This window comes from Camellia sinensis, chromosome 5 (genome assembly GCF_055761805.1).
Source record: "Camellia sinensis isolate YWXY chromosome 5, ASM5576180v1, whole genome shotgun sequence".
In the NCBI taxonomy this organism is placed as follows: Eukaryota; Viridiplantae; Streptophyta; class Magnoliopsida; order Ericales; family Theaceae; genus Camellia; species Camellia sinensis.
Window position 1 is genome coordinate 218,758,599 of NC_138965.1, and position 16,273 is coordinate 218,774,871.

The window sequence follows — 16,273 nt, forward strand, 5'->3', positions numbered from 1 at the left end:
CACAAATTTTCTTTACACAATTTGCTGCCAATGTGAGTCACTAAAATCAGCATCTCCCTCAAACATTAAGGTGAAATCCACTTCTACAGTGAAGTAGAGGGACTAAGCTACTATTTGTAGTTCTATTTAATAAGCCAACTATATTCTTAAGTTGATTCTTGTCTGCCTATGGCAACAGCAGCTATTGCATCTGGTCATGCCCAGAGAAATTCTTTGGGTTGAGAGAATTTCTCTGGCTGGGAATTTTCTCTGGATTGTGGAGTCCAGAGAAATTCTCTGGGTGGGAGAATCTCTGAAAATGTATGTCTGATAATTTCTTTGGGTTTGGGGAGTCCAGAGAAACAGAATCCCTTTTCTTTCCCTCTCCTCCTCACAGCAGTTTCCTCCATACCTTCTCCCTTGCCTTCCCTTTTCTCCCCTTCCACCTAATTGGCAGTCATAGTTATATATATGTATACATATATATTCACAATTCCCAGAGAAATTTGAATTTTCTCTGGGTTGAATCTAGAGAAATTTAGAATTTCGCTGGATGAAATTTCTCTGGATCAATTTTCTCTGGACCAAATTTCTCTGGACTAATTTTCTTTGGACCAATTTTCTCTGGATCAACCTGAGGGACCTTAGACATTATGAAAATATTTGGTGTCCTTTATGCTAGAAAATGTTAATACCAGGGACCTTAAAAAAAAATCCCAATTTTAAATTAATATTTTTATAATCCTCTTATCAAGATTTATTAAATAAGATCCATGTTAACTATGAAATTCTTAAAATAAATAGAAAAAAAAGAAGTTTTTACTGTCGAAATTGATGTAAACAGTAACATGTTACTCTGTCAATATCGTTCAAGAGAAAAAAAAAAGATATTATACTTTGTTCTTACTCAATTAGGCACCTTCTCCTTAAGGGTTTATCAAGTGAAATAAATTACTTTTGTCTTTTTCACTAAATAAAAATCTAATGAATGAGTCTTGACCAAATTTCCCTTTTCATTTTTATATACTACACTAATTGACCTCTGCTAAGTGAATGGATATTTTATGGGCCTAGTCTTTTTTGCTGGGCTCGGGCCCAGCCCTCCTATCTGTGCGAACTAGAACTTGAAGGCCTAGAGGGCATCATCAACAATCACCCCCCAGGCCCAAAAAAAAAAGGACAAAATAAAAAAAAAGCATGACCCCAAAAAGGGGGAAGCTTGCCATTAGAAAATTGTCCAACTGCTTGGATTTGAGTTGAGAAATTTGAAATAAGGAAGCCCAGCCCAGCTCAGTTTTATTTTTTAAGTGGACTTATAATTTTTAGAGCAATCATTCATAATTTTAAATTTGAAACTTTAACAATGACTCTAATGATGTGACATGGAACAAAAAAAAACAAAACAAAACAAAACACATACATCAAATCATTCATGAGTGGAGCTCATTGCAAAGCTTTACTTTTAGTATTCTTAAACATTTTTGTAATTTTTATTAAGGGTTACATATGATTTTTTTTTTTAATCTACATATTATGTTGGTCAAAGTTTATTTTATACTTTGTAGGATTTATTTCATGTGCAATATCTATTATTTTGAAACAAAAACATATCTCTTGTGATTTATTAATTGACGTGTATCGTCCAATATTCTATCTACATTAACAACAAATGTGTGAAACACGTCTGAACATGAGGGACTTATATGCTCATATCTAAGTAAAGTAAATTACATGGATATACGAAAGTTACCTTTCTGTTTCTGTGTGTGAGATATAGAATTCATTCAAAAGCAGTCAATTGGTAGTATAGATTAAAATAAATAAAATAGAGAAACCCAAGTAAGGAAAGGAAAAACTTTGTTTGATTGATTACCTAACTATACAACGATGGATGAATTACATTACTACTAACAGCCGCTTAAACACGAATAAATAAGTGCTCTCGAAATATCAACTCTCACTCTCAGTTGCACACACCAAGATTCAAATCACACCCATTAATGAGTCCCAAAATGGAGCAACAAGAAGAAGAAGAAGAAGAAGAAGAAGAAGCAGTAGCTAAGGCAACTATCAAACCCACTTCTCATCTATCCTTCTTTCCCTCAGTTAGTTCTTCTATTTATATATTTAGTAGCTATGAATTTAGGGTTTTTCTTTTACCAAATGCAAGTAGTTGTAAATCAAAATTCTCAAATCCAAGCAGTTTAAAATTTATTTCTCAAACTTAAGCAGTTTCACCACAGTCGAATACGTGTTTTATGAAGCAACTTGAGTTTAAGAAATAAATTTAAAACTGTTTGAGTTTGAGAATTCCGTTTCAAAACAACTGCAATTGTTAAAAAGTTAATAGATTTATGGTCATCAGATGAAATTATTAGAGTCGGAGTCGGAGTCAGAGTCAGAGTCAGAGCCAAAGAGCTCCAGCTTCCTTGAGAAGTGGGACAAGAGTGCCATTGATATGGGAAGCCATGACTCTATCCATAGCACCGACCAGCTTCCCTCCAATGAACACCACCGGCACGGCGGCGGAGTTTCCGAGCAGCCTCATGAGTGCCCTCTCCATCTCCTTCCCCCTGGGGTCTTGGTCCAACTCATGAACAGTTGGGTGCACACCCATTCCACAGAACAGCCTCTTCACAGCGTGGCACATGCAACACGTGCTCACACTGAATATCACCACCGCGCTCTCCGCCGCCAGCCTCGCCACCCTCTCTAATGGATCCACCATCATGGTCTGCCTCACCGGACCCACATAGTAACAACCACCCCGTCTTGTCTCTGCCTGGTAATGCATTGTGAGAGAAAATGAAAGAAAGTGAGACAAAATGAGGGAAAGTGTGGTGAGGAAGTGGGGGAGTTTAAAATGAATGGTGAAGAAGGTGGGGTGGGTTTAAATAGGGAATGTGTTTGGGGGTGTTTGTGTAAATTAGGAGAGTTTTGTCTGTAGCTGTCGGAACGCGTGCGGAGAGAGAGAGAGAGAGAGAGAGAGAGAGAGAGAGAGAGTCTACGTAGTTTTTGCTTTAAAAGGGATTGAAAAATGAATAATTGCACAAACAGACTTGTTATAAAGAACAATGGATTGAATTGCTCGAATGTGAGACTTTTGTTTGTTTGGGGAGACAAAGGTGTCAGATGTGGAAGGTGGCTTTATTGCATTTGTCTACTCTAGTGAGTACGTCGAAGGCACAACACAACTAAAAAGAGAAGGTCAATTACAGAGACATTCCTAAATAATTTTGAAATTATCGTCAACCTCATTATTTTTTGAAATTACGTGCCACCCCCTACTAGCTAACTCCATTTGTCGAAATTGTGAAATTATCATAATAGCTATCGTGGCTCCGTTTGGGAAGTGAGTTAACTTTTTAATTTTTTTAATTATTTTAGTTTGGACTAAAAATTTTAGTTTGAGAAGAGCTTTTTGATTTTTATGACTTTTTTTGTGAGAGAAGAGTGTAATGATTATGAATTGGATGTGATATTTGAATTGGGTGTGATGTTTTGTTTGTTGTGGTTAAAATAGCCGATTTTATCTTTTCGTATTTTTTTATTTTTATTAAATTTTTTAATATTTTAAGTAATTTTTTTTTTACTTTTTAGATACACCTAACATAAATATACTTAAAAAATATAATTTTTGTGAATTTTTTTTTTAAAAAATCACTAAATATCAAAAATATATTAAAAAAAGGAAAATTTACCCATCAGTCCTAGTTTCTGAAAAGTTAAACCATTTAGTCCTAAAAATTTTCTTATGTTCCATTTAGTCCCATTTGCACATCAATCTAATGTTCGAAACATTAATCTGATGTTTGGAATCTAATGTTCGAAACATTAATCTGATGTTTGAAACATTGTAATGGGACCTTTCAGTCTATAAAAAAACTTTTAGGACTAAACAGTGTATAAGTTATTAATTTGGTATATTTTTCATATTTTTTTGTATTTATTAATTTTTTAAAATATTTTTTCACAAAATATTTTATTTTTTAGATACACCTAAGTAAGATACATCTATAAAAGTAAAAAAATGATTAAAATTTTAAAAATATTCACTAAAAATAAAAAAAAAAACACAAAAAATAAAAAACTCAATTTTTAAAAAATTTAATTCAGAGAATTCAAACCAAACACACTGATTAGTATTTTGAAATGTTTAATATTTTGGCATTACCAATTTTTTGCTAATCAATAAAATATTGGTTGACAAATGAACGAGACTGATATTTTATAAGTTAAAAAAAAGGCCGTGATATTTCAAAAAATAAAATGAATAAGTGATTTCAAAAAAAAAATACAGAACAGAAGATGGAAGAGATCCAGCAAGCGTTGGCAAATTTTAAAATAATATTATGTTAACACATTTTTATCACATTTTGTTATTATTTGAATTATCGTAATTGATCAGATTTGTAAATCAATATAATGCTGAATGTAATATATAAGAATATGATCATCTTAACATGATTCAAAATTATTCACCCAAAAAAAACGTGATTCAAAATTTTGACCATTAATATGAGAGACATGGAAAACTGGCTCACAAGTAGACGGCTGTCTCCGTCCTTGTTGTCGGGCCTCTGCTTCAATACTTTTGCTTCTGTATATCTGCTATGGAAATTAAAGTAAAAGTTATTTTTATTTTAATTTTATTGCTTCGAATTTAAGACTGTTTTTTGGTCAGAAAAATAATTGATAATTCAAATTTGAGTTTGTTTGAAAATCTTGATTTATACTTGTCAATTAACTCTCTAAATGACCAGTGAAACACTTGTCCATTACGATTTTCATCATCGTCAACTAAGATTGTTATGATCGGCTACACAACCGAAACTTCGATCGGCTGCACAACCGATAAACCAAAATTAAGGCGATTTTAAACAAACTCATATTTGAGCTACCTTATAATGCGCATGTTGTTGGGTCTTCCCCAACTCCTGACTCTGCTGCAGCATGTCTTTCAATTCAATTCCTTGACCATTGGTCAAACGGTCTTCACATTTTCAGACCACTTTTTCGACTTCAATTCTGAGATAAAAAGTGTAAGAATAAGTAAACTGATCACATACACTTTTACGTGAAATGGGTCTCATCATATAAAAATGTTTCTGCTTTTTATGGTTTTCTTTTTTTCAAATCAAAGATCCACCACCATTTAAGTAAATAATTTTATTTTATAAATACCATCACATTATTTTAATAGTTGAAAGCTTTATGTGAAGGAGACACATCAAAGATGACTTTTTCGTGGAAGAGTAGAGAGAGATTTGATGGGGGATTTCTTTTTTGATGAACTGTGATGGCTGACTTTGCAGGAGGAAAGGGAAGAGCTTTTCAGTGCTTGCCTGCTATTATTAATCCAGCTTGGTTGTATATATGTACTGTGTTACGTAGTAATGCAGTGGAATCATGCAAAGCGAAGAAGAACAAACTAGAGAAAATAACAAAACAAAAAGAAAAGAAAAGAAAAGAAAAGAAAATTTAGGGTGGACCTGTTGACATGTCGACCTAAAGAGGAGGCAATGGGTGGCAGGTTTCCATGAGACAAAAGGTCGGGCGTGCGCTGCGCTGCGCTGCGCTGCCCCATTTGAGGGGTTTTAAATTGGCGGCTCACTCCAACCTGGTTTTTGCGGGCAGCAGGGTACGGCCAACGGCGTGTACCGGCGAAATATGTGGAGCCAAGCCAATCCATGCACCCTCTCTCTCTCTCTCTCTCTCTCTAACGGGTTGATCCGACCACATCCACTTTTCTTTATTTTTAAGCCTCTCCTTTTCTGTCTTGCCTCTCCTTCACTTTATCTCATCCTGCGTAGCATGCGCTCTCTCTCTCCCTCTGTCCCTCTCTCTCTCTCTCATACGTGTGACGATTTTTACTCAGGAATAATTTAGAATGTACTAAATAACTATATTTTTAACTTTTTATGAAATGTAAATTGTGTATGGATTAGATTTGAAGTGATGTGGTAGAGAGGCGATATGATTTAAATAAGATGATATAACTTAAATAGCATAGTGACTTTTTAATTTTTTAACTTTTTTTAATATATGTCAAATAAGGCAAACTACTCTTGTTCTAAGAATTCAGATCCTTGGTTGTCATTTTCTGCGGCCCTCCCTGCGGCCCTTTGCAAGACAACGTCGTTTTGGTTAGCTTTTTTTTTTTTTTTTAATTTCTTCCCCAAAAATTGAATTTCACGCTTCTTTGACTATCATCTTCACCCAACAGCTCTATGTTTTGTTTTGTTTAGCCCTAACAAACTGAGAGAGAGACGGTAGATGAAGAGAGAGAGAGAGAGAGATGGTGGACGGGCGCGACGGCGACAGCCACGGCGAAGGACGAAGGATGGTAGAGGGGCGCGACGGCGAAGGACGAAGGATGGCGGAGGGAGGAGATGACGGCCATGGCGAAGGACGGAGAATGGCGGAGGGACGCGACGGCACGACGAGGCGATATTGCGGCCATGACGAGGTAAAATAAGCAATAGAAAATAAGTGACATTAATCACGATCATCATTTCAGATTTTTATCGCTGATATATACATATATATATATATTTGTCTTTGTTGTCGGAAATTTCTAAAATTTTCGAAGCTATGTGTGCATTTTTGTGTTCTTTGTGATCGCCATTCATGATTCATGACTGGGTATTGTTTGATTATATTGTGATTTCCCATTTGAATTAAGCCTAAAAAAAAATAAACCATACACTACTTGCACAGTTATCCACCGAAAAAAACAGAGCTCAAGCATATATATATATAATTATGCATATACTCCATTATTTTAATACTATAATAATATTCAAATAACATTTGATTTGTGCAATAAATTTATTAATTATGCTCAAGAGGTGGGTAGGATTTATTAATAATATTCAAATAATATATTAATTATGCTTGAGCTCTGTTATACAACGTAAAACAAAACTAAAATGTAATAATATTCAATTAAATGGAAGAATAATTAATAGAAGAATAATATATTAATTATGCTTGAGCTTTGTTATACAAAGTAAAACAGTACTAAAACATAATAATATTCAAATAAATGGAAGAATAATTAATAGAAGAATAAGATATTAATTATGTTATACAAAGTCAAACAGAACTAAAATATAGCTCTTTTCATTTCTGGAATTACTAAGTAGCGTTTGTGATATGCTTGAGCTCTATTTTACTATGCTTTAGCTCTATTTCTGATGAGCTCTTTTGATATACTTGAGTGTCAATTATCTGAATGTGGCTACAAACATAAGACAGAAAGCAAATACTACTAGGACACAAATTTACAAGATTTATTTGGAGGCCCGCTTCTAAAAAATCCTATCCATCAATTTTAGGGAATTAGCTTATTTTATTAGTTGTATGGTACTCAATTGTAGGTAATGGAAGAAAATAATGTTGTTGATGAGTTAGGTAGTTGTGGTTGGAAGCTGAAATTGGGCATGCCATTGAACTCTGAACAATCTGCGTATGACTTTTACAATAACTATGGCGGAAAGGTGGGCTTTAGTATTAGGAAGTCGTATGCACACAAGAACAAACAACCTAAGGAAATAACTTTACGGACTTTTGTATGTTATAAAGAGGGAAGTCGGGGTATTGACAAGCAAGATCCACTAGTAAAATTTTCGAGCCAAGAGGTGAGATGTGGTTGTGGTGCCCAAATGAGTATCAAGTTAGATAGAAATTTAGGAAAATATGTTACAATTGATTTTGTTGAACATCATAATCATGACCTTGTGCATCAAGAGTGCATTCATATGTTGTCATCCCAAAGAAAAATATCTACCACCCAAGCAATTGAAGTAGAATTGCCTTTAGAATCTAGAATTCCTCTTAGGTCTGCTTATGAGCTATTGGGTAGGGAATCTAGTGGAAGAGCATCACTTGGCTTCACCAAATTGGACCAAAAAAATTATTTGAGATCGAAGAGACAAAAAGATTTGGAATATGGAGAAACGGGTAGTGTGTTACAATACTTTCGTAAGAAAACCGTGGAAAATCCATCCTTTTATTATGCAGTCCAATTAGATTGTAAAGAACAGATAACTAATATATTTTGGACCGATGCTCAAATGATAATGGACTATGCTCAATTTGGTGATATAGTGACCTTTGACACTACTTACAAATTAAATAACGAGCATAGACCTTTTGGGATCTTTGTTGGATTTAATCATCATCGAGAAACAGTTATATTCGGTGCAACATTGATGTATGATAAAACTGCCGAATCATTCACATGGTTGTTTTAGATTTTTTTTGAGGCAATGTCAAACAAAGCTCCAAAAACTATTTGCACAGATCAAGATGCTGCGATGGCTAAGGCTATTCCAATTGTCATGCCTAATACAAACCACTGACTTTGCACATGGCATTTGATGCAAAATGCTGTGAAGCATGTAAGTTCTCTTTTTGGAGATGTAGGGGTGAAGGGTGTGTTTTCAAAATTTATGCATGAAATTGATGATGAAGAAGAATTCAGAATACAATGGGACCAAATGCTTGATAGGTATGATGCACACAACAATCATTAGTTAAAGCAAACTTTTGGTGTGAAGGACAAATGGGGATGGCCATATATTATGAATTCTTGGGTAGCTGGAATGAGTACTACTTAACTAAGTGAATCATTCAATGCATGTTTAAAGGATTATCTCAATTATGATCATAACTTGATAGAATTTTTCACGCATTTTAAGAGGGTGCTCTATGACAAGAGGTATAAAGAATTGGAAGCCGAATATAATTTGTCCCAAAAATTGCCAAGGGTTTCCATTCCAACTTTGATGTTAAAGCAAATGGCAAATATTTACACGAAAACAATTTTTAAGGAATTCCAAAATAAGTATGTACAGTCCATTGAAACATCCATTGTAGGCACTCGTAATGATGGTGAAAGTACCATATTCACAATTCGAACGATAGTAGATGGAAGAAAAGATAAGAAAGTGATAATGGATACAGATGGTTCTTTGAGTTGTAGTTGCAAGAAGTTTGAAGTGAAGGGCATAGTGTGTCGACATTGTTTGAAGGTGCTTAGAGATATATTTAATGCAACGGACCTTCCTGCACAATACATATTGAAACGATAGACTAAAAAAGCAAGGGCTGAAAGTGTGAAAGATAGCCGTGGATATGACGTCAAAGCCGATGTGAAACTACATCAAAGCGATCGATATAGGTCATTGCTGAATATGTTTAGAGCAATAGCAAGTAGAGCCGCTATAAATGAAGAAACTTATCATTTGTCACTTGCAAAAGGTAAACAATTGAGTGTAATGGTTGAAGACAAATTAAGTGTGCACACTTGTGGTCAAGTGGATGTCATTGAATTGAGAAATTCCTCAAGTAACACATGCCCACAGAGTGATGAAGTAGATTGTCCAATCCAAGCTAAGGGACTAAAGAAAATACAAGCAACTAGTAAGGGAAGAAGGAGGATCAAGGGCGGGATGGAAAAATCTATTGCAAAGAAGAAAAGAATGCAATCTAATCAGGTAATTAATTTCGTTATGTGATAGGTGTTATCAATTTTGTGTTATGTGTGTTTGGAAAATAATAAATTAAATAAATTGGTTGTTTGTAGGGTGATGGTTTTTGTACTCTTGAAGGTCAATCTGAGCCTCCTGTCGCCATGGGTAATATTTCTAGTCAGGTAATATTTACTATTGTATGAAACTTTGTATCAATCTTGTTGGATTGGTTATTTTTGCAACTAGTAGCGTGAAATTTATTATTTTGGGTCTTTTGTGATACATGTAGGGTGGTTCTTTTTCTGCTTCTCAAGGTCAATCTCAACCTTCTTTATCATTGGGTAATCATTCAATACAGGTAATATTTAATTTTGTATGCAACTTTTGACATGCATAGACCTTAGGAAAATTGAACCTCATACGGAAATTGAACCTCATGTGAATTTTTTTTTTTTTCGTGCATTGGTTGTATAGGATGTCACTGTTTATACTCCGTAAGGTCAATCTCGACCTCTTTTCGCCATGGGTAGTAATTATGTTGAGATAATATATCGTATTGTTTGGTTTTTAAAATGAAAATGCATTATTAATTTTTTTTCATTTCACTTATTCTTTTCTTTATGTTGGTTTAGTTTAGGTTGTTTACACTACACAAGGTCAATCTCGACCTCCTTTCGCCATAGGTAGTAATTATGTTGAGATAATATATCGTATTGTTTGGTTGTTAAAATGAAAATGCATTATTAATTTTTTTCATTTCATTTATTCTTTTCTTTATGGTGGTTTACTTTAGGGTGTTTATACTGCACAAGGTCAATCTCGACCTCCTTTCACCATGGGTAGTAATTATGTTGAGGTAATAAATCATATTGTTTGTTTTTTAAAATGAAAATGCATTATTAAATTTTTTTCATTTCACTTATTTTGTTTTTTATGTTGGTTTACTTTAGGGTGTTTACACTATACAAGGTCAATCTCAACCTCATTTTGCCATGGGTAGTAATTATATTGAGGTAATATATCATATTGTTGGTTTTTTAAAATGAAAATGCATGTGGGGATATATTTTCTGAGTACCAACACATGGCTGAGGTGTCACCGAAGTGCCAGTCGAGGTGCCACGTGTCCTGGTCATGACGCTGAGGTTATCTTGGCAAGGCCGAGGTTATCTTCGAAGATATCAAAATCCGAGATAAGCGGATAAGGCACAAGAGTCCTAGAATAAGGAAGGACTTTAGCATGGGTAAGGATAACACTCTTAGGGAGTTTATCTTTATCTATTGAAGAGTCCAGGATAAGCACTGAGCAGAAGTCCATTGAAGCTAGGCTTCTATGGGGACTAGGATTGAGGTAACTATAAAAGAAAGGCACCCCCGATGGGTCTAAGGTACGCAATTTATATTTTGAACAATGAGTTTAGTACTATTGATTATCTTTGAGAGATATACTGACTTGATCATCGGAGTGCCCCTTGGTGGACGAACCATTGCTGGAATCTTCTCTTTCTGTTGCAGGTCAGGCAGGTACCATCTATTCTGCCAGTACTCTCCAGCTGATTACTGAGTTGGCAGTGTGATCGAAAATTCACTCACACAATTTGGCACCGTTTGTGGGAAAGAAAGGAGAATAGATGGCCAGTGACGGACAGAAGGATAAGGTTGGGGACGAAATCCCTGCTGGAAGTGGAAAACACGTTGACCCAAACGTAGAAGAAGATGGTCGCAATGAGGAGACTCAGAACTAGAATCACGGCAAGAAAGACGTCGGCCAGGATGGCGACGTGCCAAAGAAACCAGATCAAAGCGGATACTACAACGAGAATGACCTCCAAGTATGGAAGGATAGATGCCTGCGGAGGGACGAAGAGGTGAAAGAGATGGCAAACAAGTCGACAGGCCTACAATCGGTCGTTAATTTTATGATGCAAAGTAATGTCATGCAGCCACCATACCCGTTGTAGGACACGCCAATTCCAGCGGCCAATGCCTAGAAGGGAGGGCAGAAGCTAATCCCAATAGCCCCTCAGCACACTAGAAGTGAAAAACACTCTCACCGCCCTTCCAAGGAGGTCGGGCGAGGAGAGTCACGAAGGACGCATCAAACTAAAGAAATAGAGCCCAAAGAACATCGGCATGTTCAAAGGCAGGAGTTGTGCTTCGACACAACTCATGGAGAAAGGTTGAAAAGGGCCCACAACGAAGCTGAGAGTAATATGCTGAAAAGACTGAAGTCGGGAGATAGCCGAGCTCCTAGGCGGAGCAAGGAAGACCTGAGAGATTACCTCAAGAGGAAACAACATAATGTTGATGCCGAAGTAACTTCACCTGTTAAGCCGAGAACATCATTCTCGGTAGAATTTGACAAATTTGAGGCGCCGAAGAGATTCAGTATGTCGAGGTTCCAAATATACGATGGTAAGTCAGACCCCAACTTCCACGTTGGATTATACTTGAACTCAATGGCATTGTATAGTGGAAACGAGCCGTTGCTCTGCAAAGTGTTCCTCTCATCCTTCGGGGAGATTACATCAGATTGGTTTCACAAACTACCGAAGAGAAACGTGAAGACCTGAGAAGGCCTGGCCGAGATGTTCGTGGCTAGGTTCGTGACAAACAAGCTGCAGCTATTAAGGTTTCCGAATACCCGAATGCAACCAAGAGGTGGCGGTCGTGTCTTTTAAGAAAGGCCTGAAAGATGATTGCGCTCTGCGGAAGTCATTGGCAAAGACATTGCCGAAAAGCATGGAAGAGCTCATGGCTAGAATTGAGAAGTATGCCAGAGCTGAGGAAGATACGTCGGGGACAAAGGAGACAAAACAAGAAAAAGAAAATAGCTCGCCGAAGCGAGACCGACGTAACAATGGATCCAGCAAGCAAGAGGTAGGACTGGGGGCTACACAAGCAGTTACAACTGTGTTTCGAATCCTGATTCACAAAGTCCTTGACAAAATTCGGAGCCAACCCTATTTCAGAGCGCCAATGAGGGCACCAGGAGCGTTTCTGGGAAGAAACCTCGGCAGACATTGTGCTTACCACAATGAAGTTGGGCACATGACTCAGGGTTGTAGAGCCTTGAAAACACACTTAGAAAACTTGGTGAGGCAAGGCCATCTGAGAGACCTTGCCGATGAGGCCAGGACAAGGGAAGAACAGGCAAGACTGCCTCAGGCGACAGCTGCTCCACCTCCCCCAGCACAGCAACCTCAAGCAGGAGGACCTCGGGTAATTAATGTAATTTACTCAAAGGTCAACGAAAACGAGATTCGAGGGGAGACCCAGAAGGTAAAACACCTACAACATGTCTACTAAGTTGGGGAGAAGAGACATCGGGCAGAAGAGTGCCAAGGACCAGTAGTGTCCTTTACTGATACCGACCTTGAGATGGTGCAGCATCCACATAACGATGCCTGGGTAATATCCCTCCAGGTTGAGGAATGCCAAGTGAAGCGCATCTTAACCGACCAAGGCAGCTCTTGTGACATCATGTATGTCAGACGTTATAAGGAGCTTGGCTTTCACCCAGATGATATGGAGTAATCCAATAGCCTAATGGTTGGGTTCAATGGAACGCCGACATGGCCACTGGGAACGACGAGCTTGGAGGTGCAGGCTGGCACCAAGAAGATAAAGATAGAATTCACCATAATCGACACACCCTCTCCTTACAATATCATCTTGAAAAGGCCGTGGTTGCATGCGACGGAGGCTGTTCCCTCAACATTACATCAACTGTTGCGGTTCCCAACAGAACATGGAATAGATGAGATCAAAGGAGATCAACTGCAAGCAAAGAATTGCTCCATGGCAGCAATGAAATCCACCTGCAGCATACGAGAATCAGAGAAGGCATAGATCGAAGGCGAGGACGTGGAGGTCCTAGAGGATATCGGCAAAGAACCAGCCGAGAAGAGTGAAGAAGCACTAAAGAAAATCCTCGTCTAGGAGGGGGATGAAGAACACTTCTTTCTTCTCGGCTCGAGCTTAGCCGGCGAAGAGGAAAAAAGTTAGAAGCGTTCCTGAGAGCAAATACTGAGGTGTTTGCCAAAGTAAATAAATAAAGTATTGCTTTTTTGTCATTTGCCGAAGTAAATAAATAAAGTTTTTCTTTTTTGTCATTTGCCAAAGTAAATAAATAAAGTTTTAGCTCGATCTATTTACTTATGACTGATAAAGATACATAATGTTGTTTCTGGAATACATGTATAATGAGAACCCAAGCGGAACTTAGGTTCACATTAGGGGCAGAAAGAAGAAAAATGATGTTTAACGCTTGTTGAAACTTAAAAAGTTTACAAGTTAAAGTTAAATCGAGATTATGTTTAACACTTGTTGAAATTTGAGAAAAGTTTACAAGTTGAAATTAAACCGAGATGATATTTAACATTTGTTGAAACTTAAAAAGTTTACAAGTTGAAGTGAAACCAAGATTATATTTAACACTTGTTGAAACTTAAAAAGTTTACAAGTTGAAGTTAAACCGAGATGATGTTTAACACTTGTTGAAACTTAAGAAAAATTTACAAGTTAAAGTTAAACCGAGATGATGTTTAACACTTGTTGAAACTTGAAAAGTTTACAAGTTGAAGTTAAACCGAGATAATGTTTAACACTTGTTGAAACTTGAGAAAACTTTACAAGTTGAAGTTAAACCGTGATTATGCTTAACACTTGTTGAAACTTAACAAGTTTACAAGTCAAAGTTAGACTAAGGTTAAGCACTTGTTGAAATTTTATGAAAATTTTACAAGTTGAAACCAAGGTCGCACCAAGAAAGGTACTTGGGTACTTGCCGAGATAAATCGTGAGGTGTGTCACCCCGAGAAGGTTGCAGAAGATTGAAGTATATATTAAAGATATACAAAATATTCTAAGTATAGAAGCATACGAGGCAAACATGCAAGCATTCAAAACAAAAGAGTTGAATTAAAGGCACATTGGCGATGTAAAGAGTTTACATTACTTCAAAAAGAAAAACAAAGTACAAAATACAAAGGAAAAAGACATCAAAGACAAGACTCTTCGGCAACGACAGATGGTTGGGTCTGAATTTCGGACGACTGCAGGGAACACACCTCGGCAACCTTTTCCACCGCAAGCTTAGCATCAATTTCTTGAAGGGTTTCGTTAAGGCTCTTGTTGGCAAGAAACACGTCGGCTGATGCCTTCTCAGCTGTAGCATCTTTGAGAACCTCCTCACCCTCCTCATCTTGAGTCAAGTCCAGGACTTGCTCATTCAGAGAAGGGGACTTGGTCCCAGCAGCCTCCTTTGATTTCCTCACCAAGGTTAATATGGACACAGGGCTCTTACCATTGCCCTCTACAAAAACTGTTCGAGGAAGAGGGTAAAGATGGAGGTCCTCATCTGGAGCGAACTCCCAGTTCTCCGAGGTAATGAAGTAGTCGTCTCCAGCTCCCTTGTTGGAGTCTGGGAGGTCGGCTACGATTTTATACTCTGTAGATCTCAGCTTGAGGTAGTAAACGTAGCTCGTATCTTTTTTGAGGCCACACATGGTATAGCAAAATTGGATATCGGCTAAGGTAACCCTAACGTTTTCTTGTTTGGCTAAGGCTATGATGCCATTAATAACTCGGTAGGAGTTGATGGCAAGTTGCATTGGGTTCAACTTATAGTAGTGAATGATCTCACGAAAAAGGATATTGAATGGGAGCCGAAGTTCGCACTCGATGAAAGCCACTACAGGGAAGGGCATAGAATCAGTGGTGGGCATGATGGAGTCGTCATCCCCAGCCAACCTCAGATGGACGTCAGCAGGGATGGAAAACTCTCACCTAAAGTATTCTAATTTTGTCGGGGTGTCTACCCTATGCTTCCATATACCCATGATATCGGCTTAACTGAAGGGGTTGGATTTCAGAAGGTTATGTTTCTAAAGGGTTTTATGGACCTTGGCTAAAGCTTGAAGATACACAGAATCTGTGGGGAATCGTTTTAATTTTCCCTAACAATTGTTTTGAGTTCTACAAACAAATCTCAAGCCTAGATCTATGGAAACGAAGATTGAAGGCACGAATCTGGAAAACAGAAAAGCAAGAACGCGCTTCAGAATCAAGAACAAAGATGGGCTATCAAGAACATTGTAAGTACGAAGGGTATAAGGTCAAGAACTGTGGCAAAAGTGCAGAAAAGTTGTGAGCAATGGGAGTGTTCAAGACATGGGCAAAGAACAAAATCGTAAAGTAAGTACGCTCATATGCATGATTCATGAATCAAATATTTGAGTAAAGCAGCAATGGCGACTAAATGATAAAGCAAAATTTCTTGGAGCACAATAAGAACTAAAACCAAGAGGAATGGTGACTTACCAGAGAAAAGAAGCCGATGTTGAGATCGCCGAAGTCAGAAGAACGGCAGTAGCGGAACAAATTGGCAAGAACCTCGCCGGAGGAAATGGACGGAGCAAAGTTGCAGAGCTTTGGAAGTTTGAGCAATGGAGAATCTTGAAGGGAAAAGTTAGAAAAAGAAAAAAGCTTCAGACGCGAAAGTGAAAAAGTGAAGAAACGAAGAGAAAGGATACAAGTTTTGTCAAAACTTGAAACGGCGACAAAAAAGGGCAATAAATGCGCCTGGAACAACGAATGCGTCAGATGGCGCATGTAGGCGCTAGACGACTTGCAAGCGCATACGGAGTACGATCCAGTAAAAGGAAGACGCGTGGCTGAAACGGTTGAGTTATTTTGCATGACAGCTCATACGCGTGAAGGAGATCTTGGAAACTTTTAACCTTGAAGAGACATGTTGGCTTATATGATGATCTCGGCTGAGAGACTTTAAACCGATGTATTGGCAGGAAGTTC

The 16,273-nt window shown here is 37.5% G+C and overlaps 2 protein-coding genes across 2 annotated transcripts; one reads left to right on the forward strand and one right to left on the reverse strand.

Moving 5' to 3' along the window:
* Positions 1-2,383: 2,383 nt before the first annotated feature.
* Positions 2,384-2,773, reverse strand: LOC114278856 (glutaredoxin-C1). The gene has a single exon (XM_028220991.2). It carries the CDS (start codon positions 2,771-2,773, stop codon positions 2,384-2,386), a length of 390 nt encoding a protein of 129 aa, XP_028076792.1.
* Positions 2,774-6,355: 3,582 nt separating this feature from the next.
* On the forward strand, positions 6,356-8,237 carry LOC114278845 (protein FAR1-RELATED SEQUENCE 5-like). The gene is made up of 2 exons (XM_028220984.1): positions 6,356-6,448; positions 7,362-8,237. Exons 1-2 carry the CDS (start codon positions 6,356-6,358, stop codon positions 8,235-8,237), a joined length of 969 nt encoding a protein of 322 aa, XP_028076785.1.
* The last annotated feature ends 8,036 nt before the right edge of the window (positions 8,238-16,273 follow it).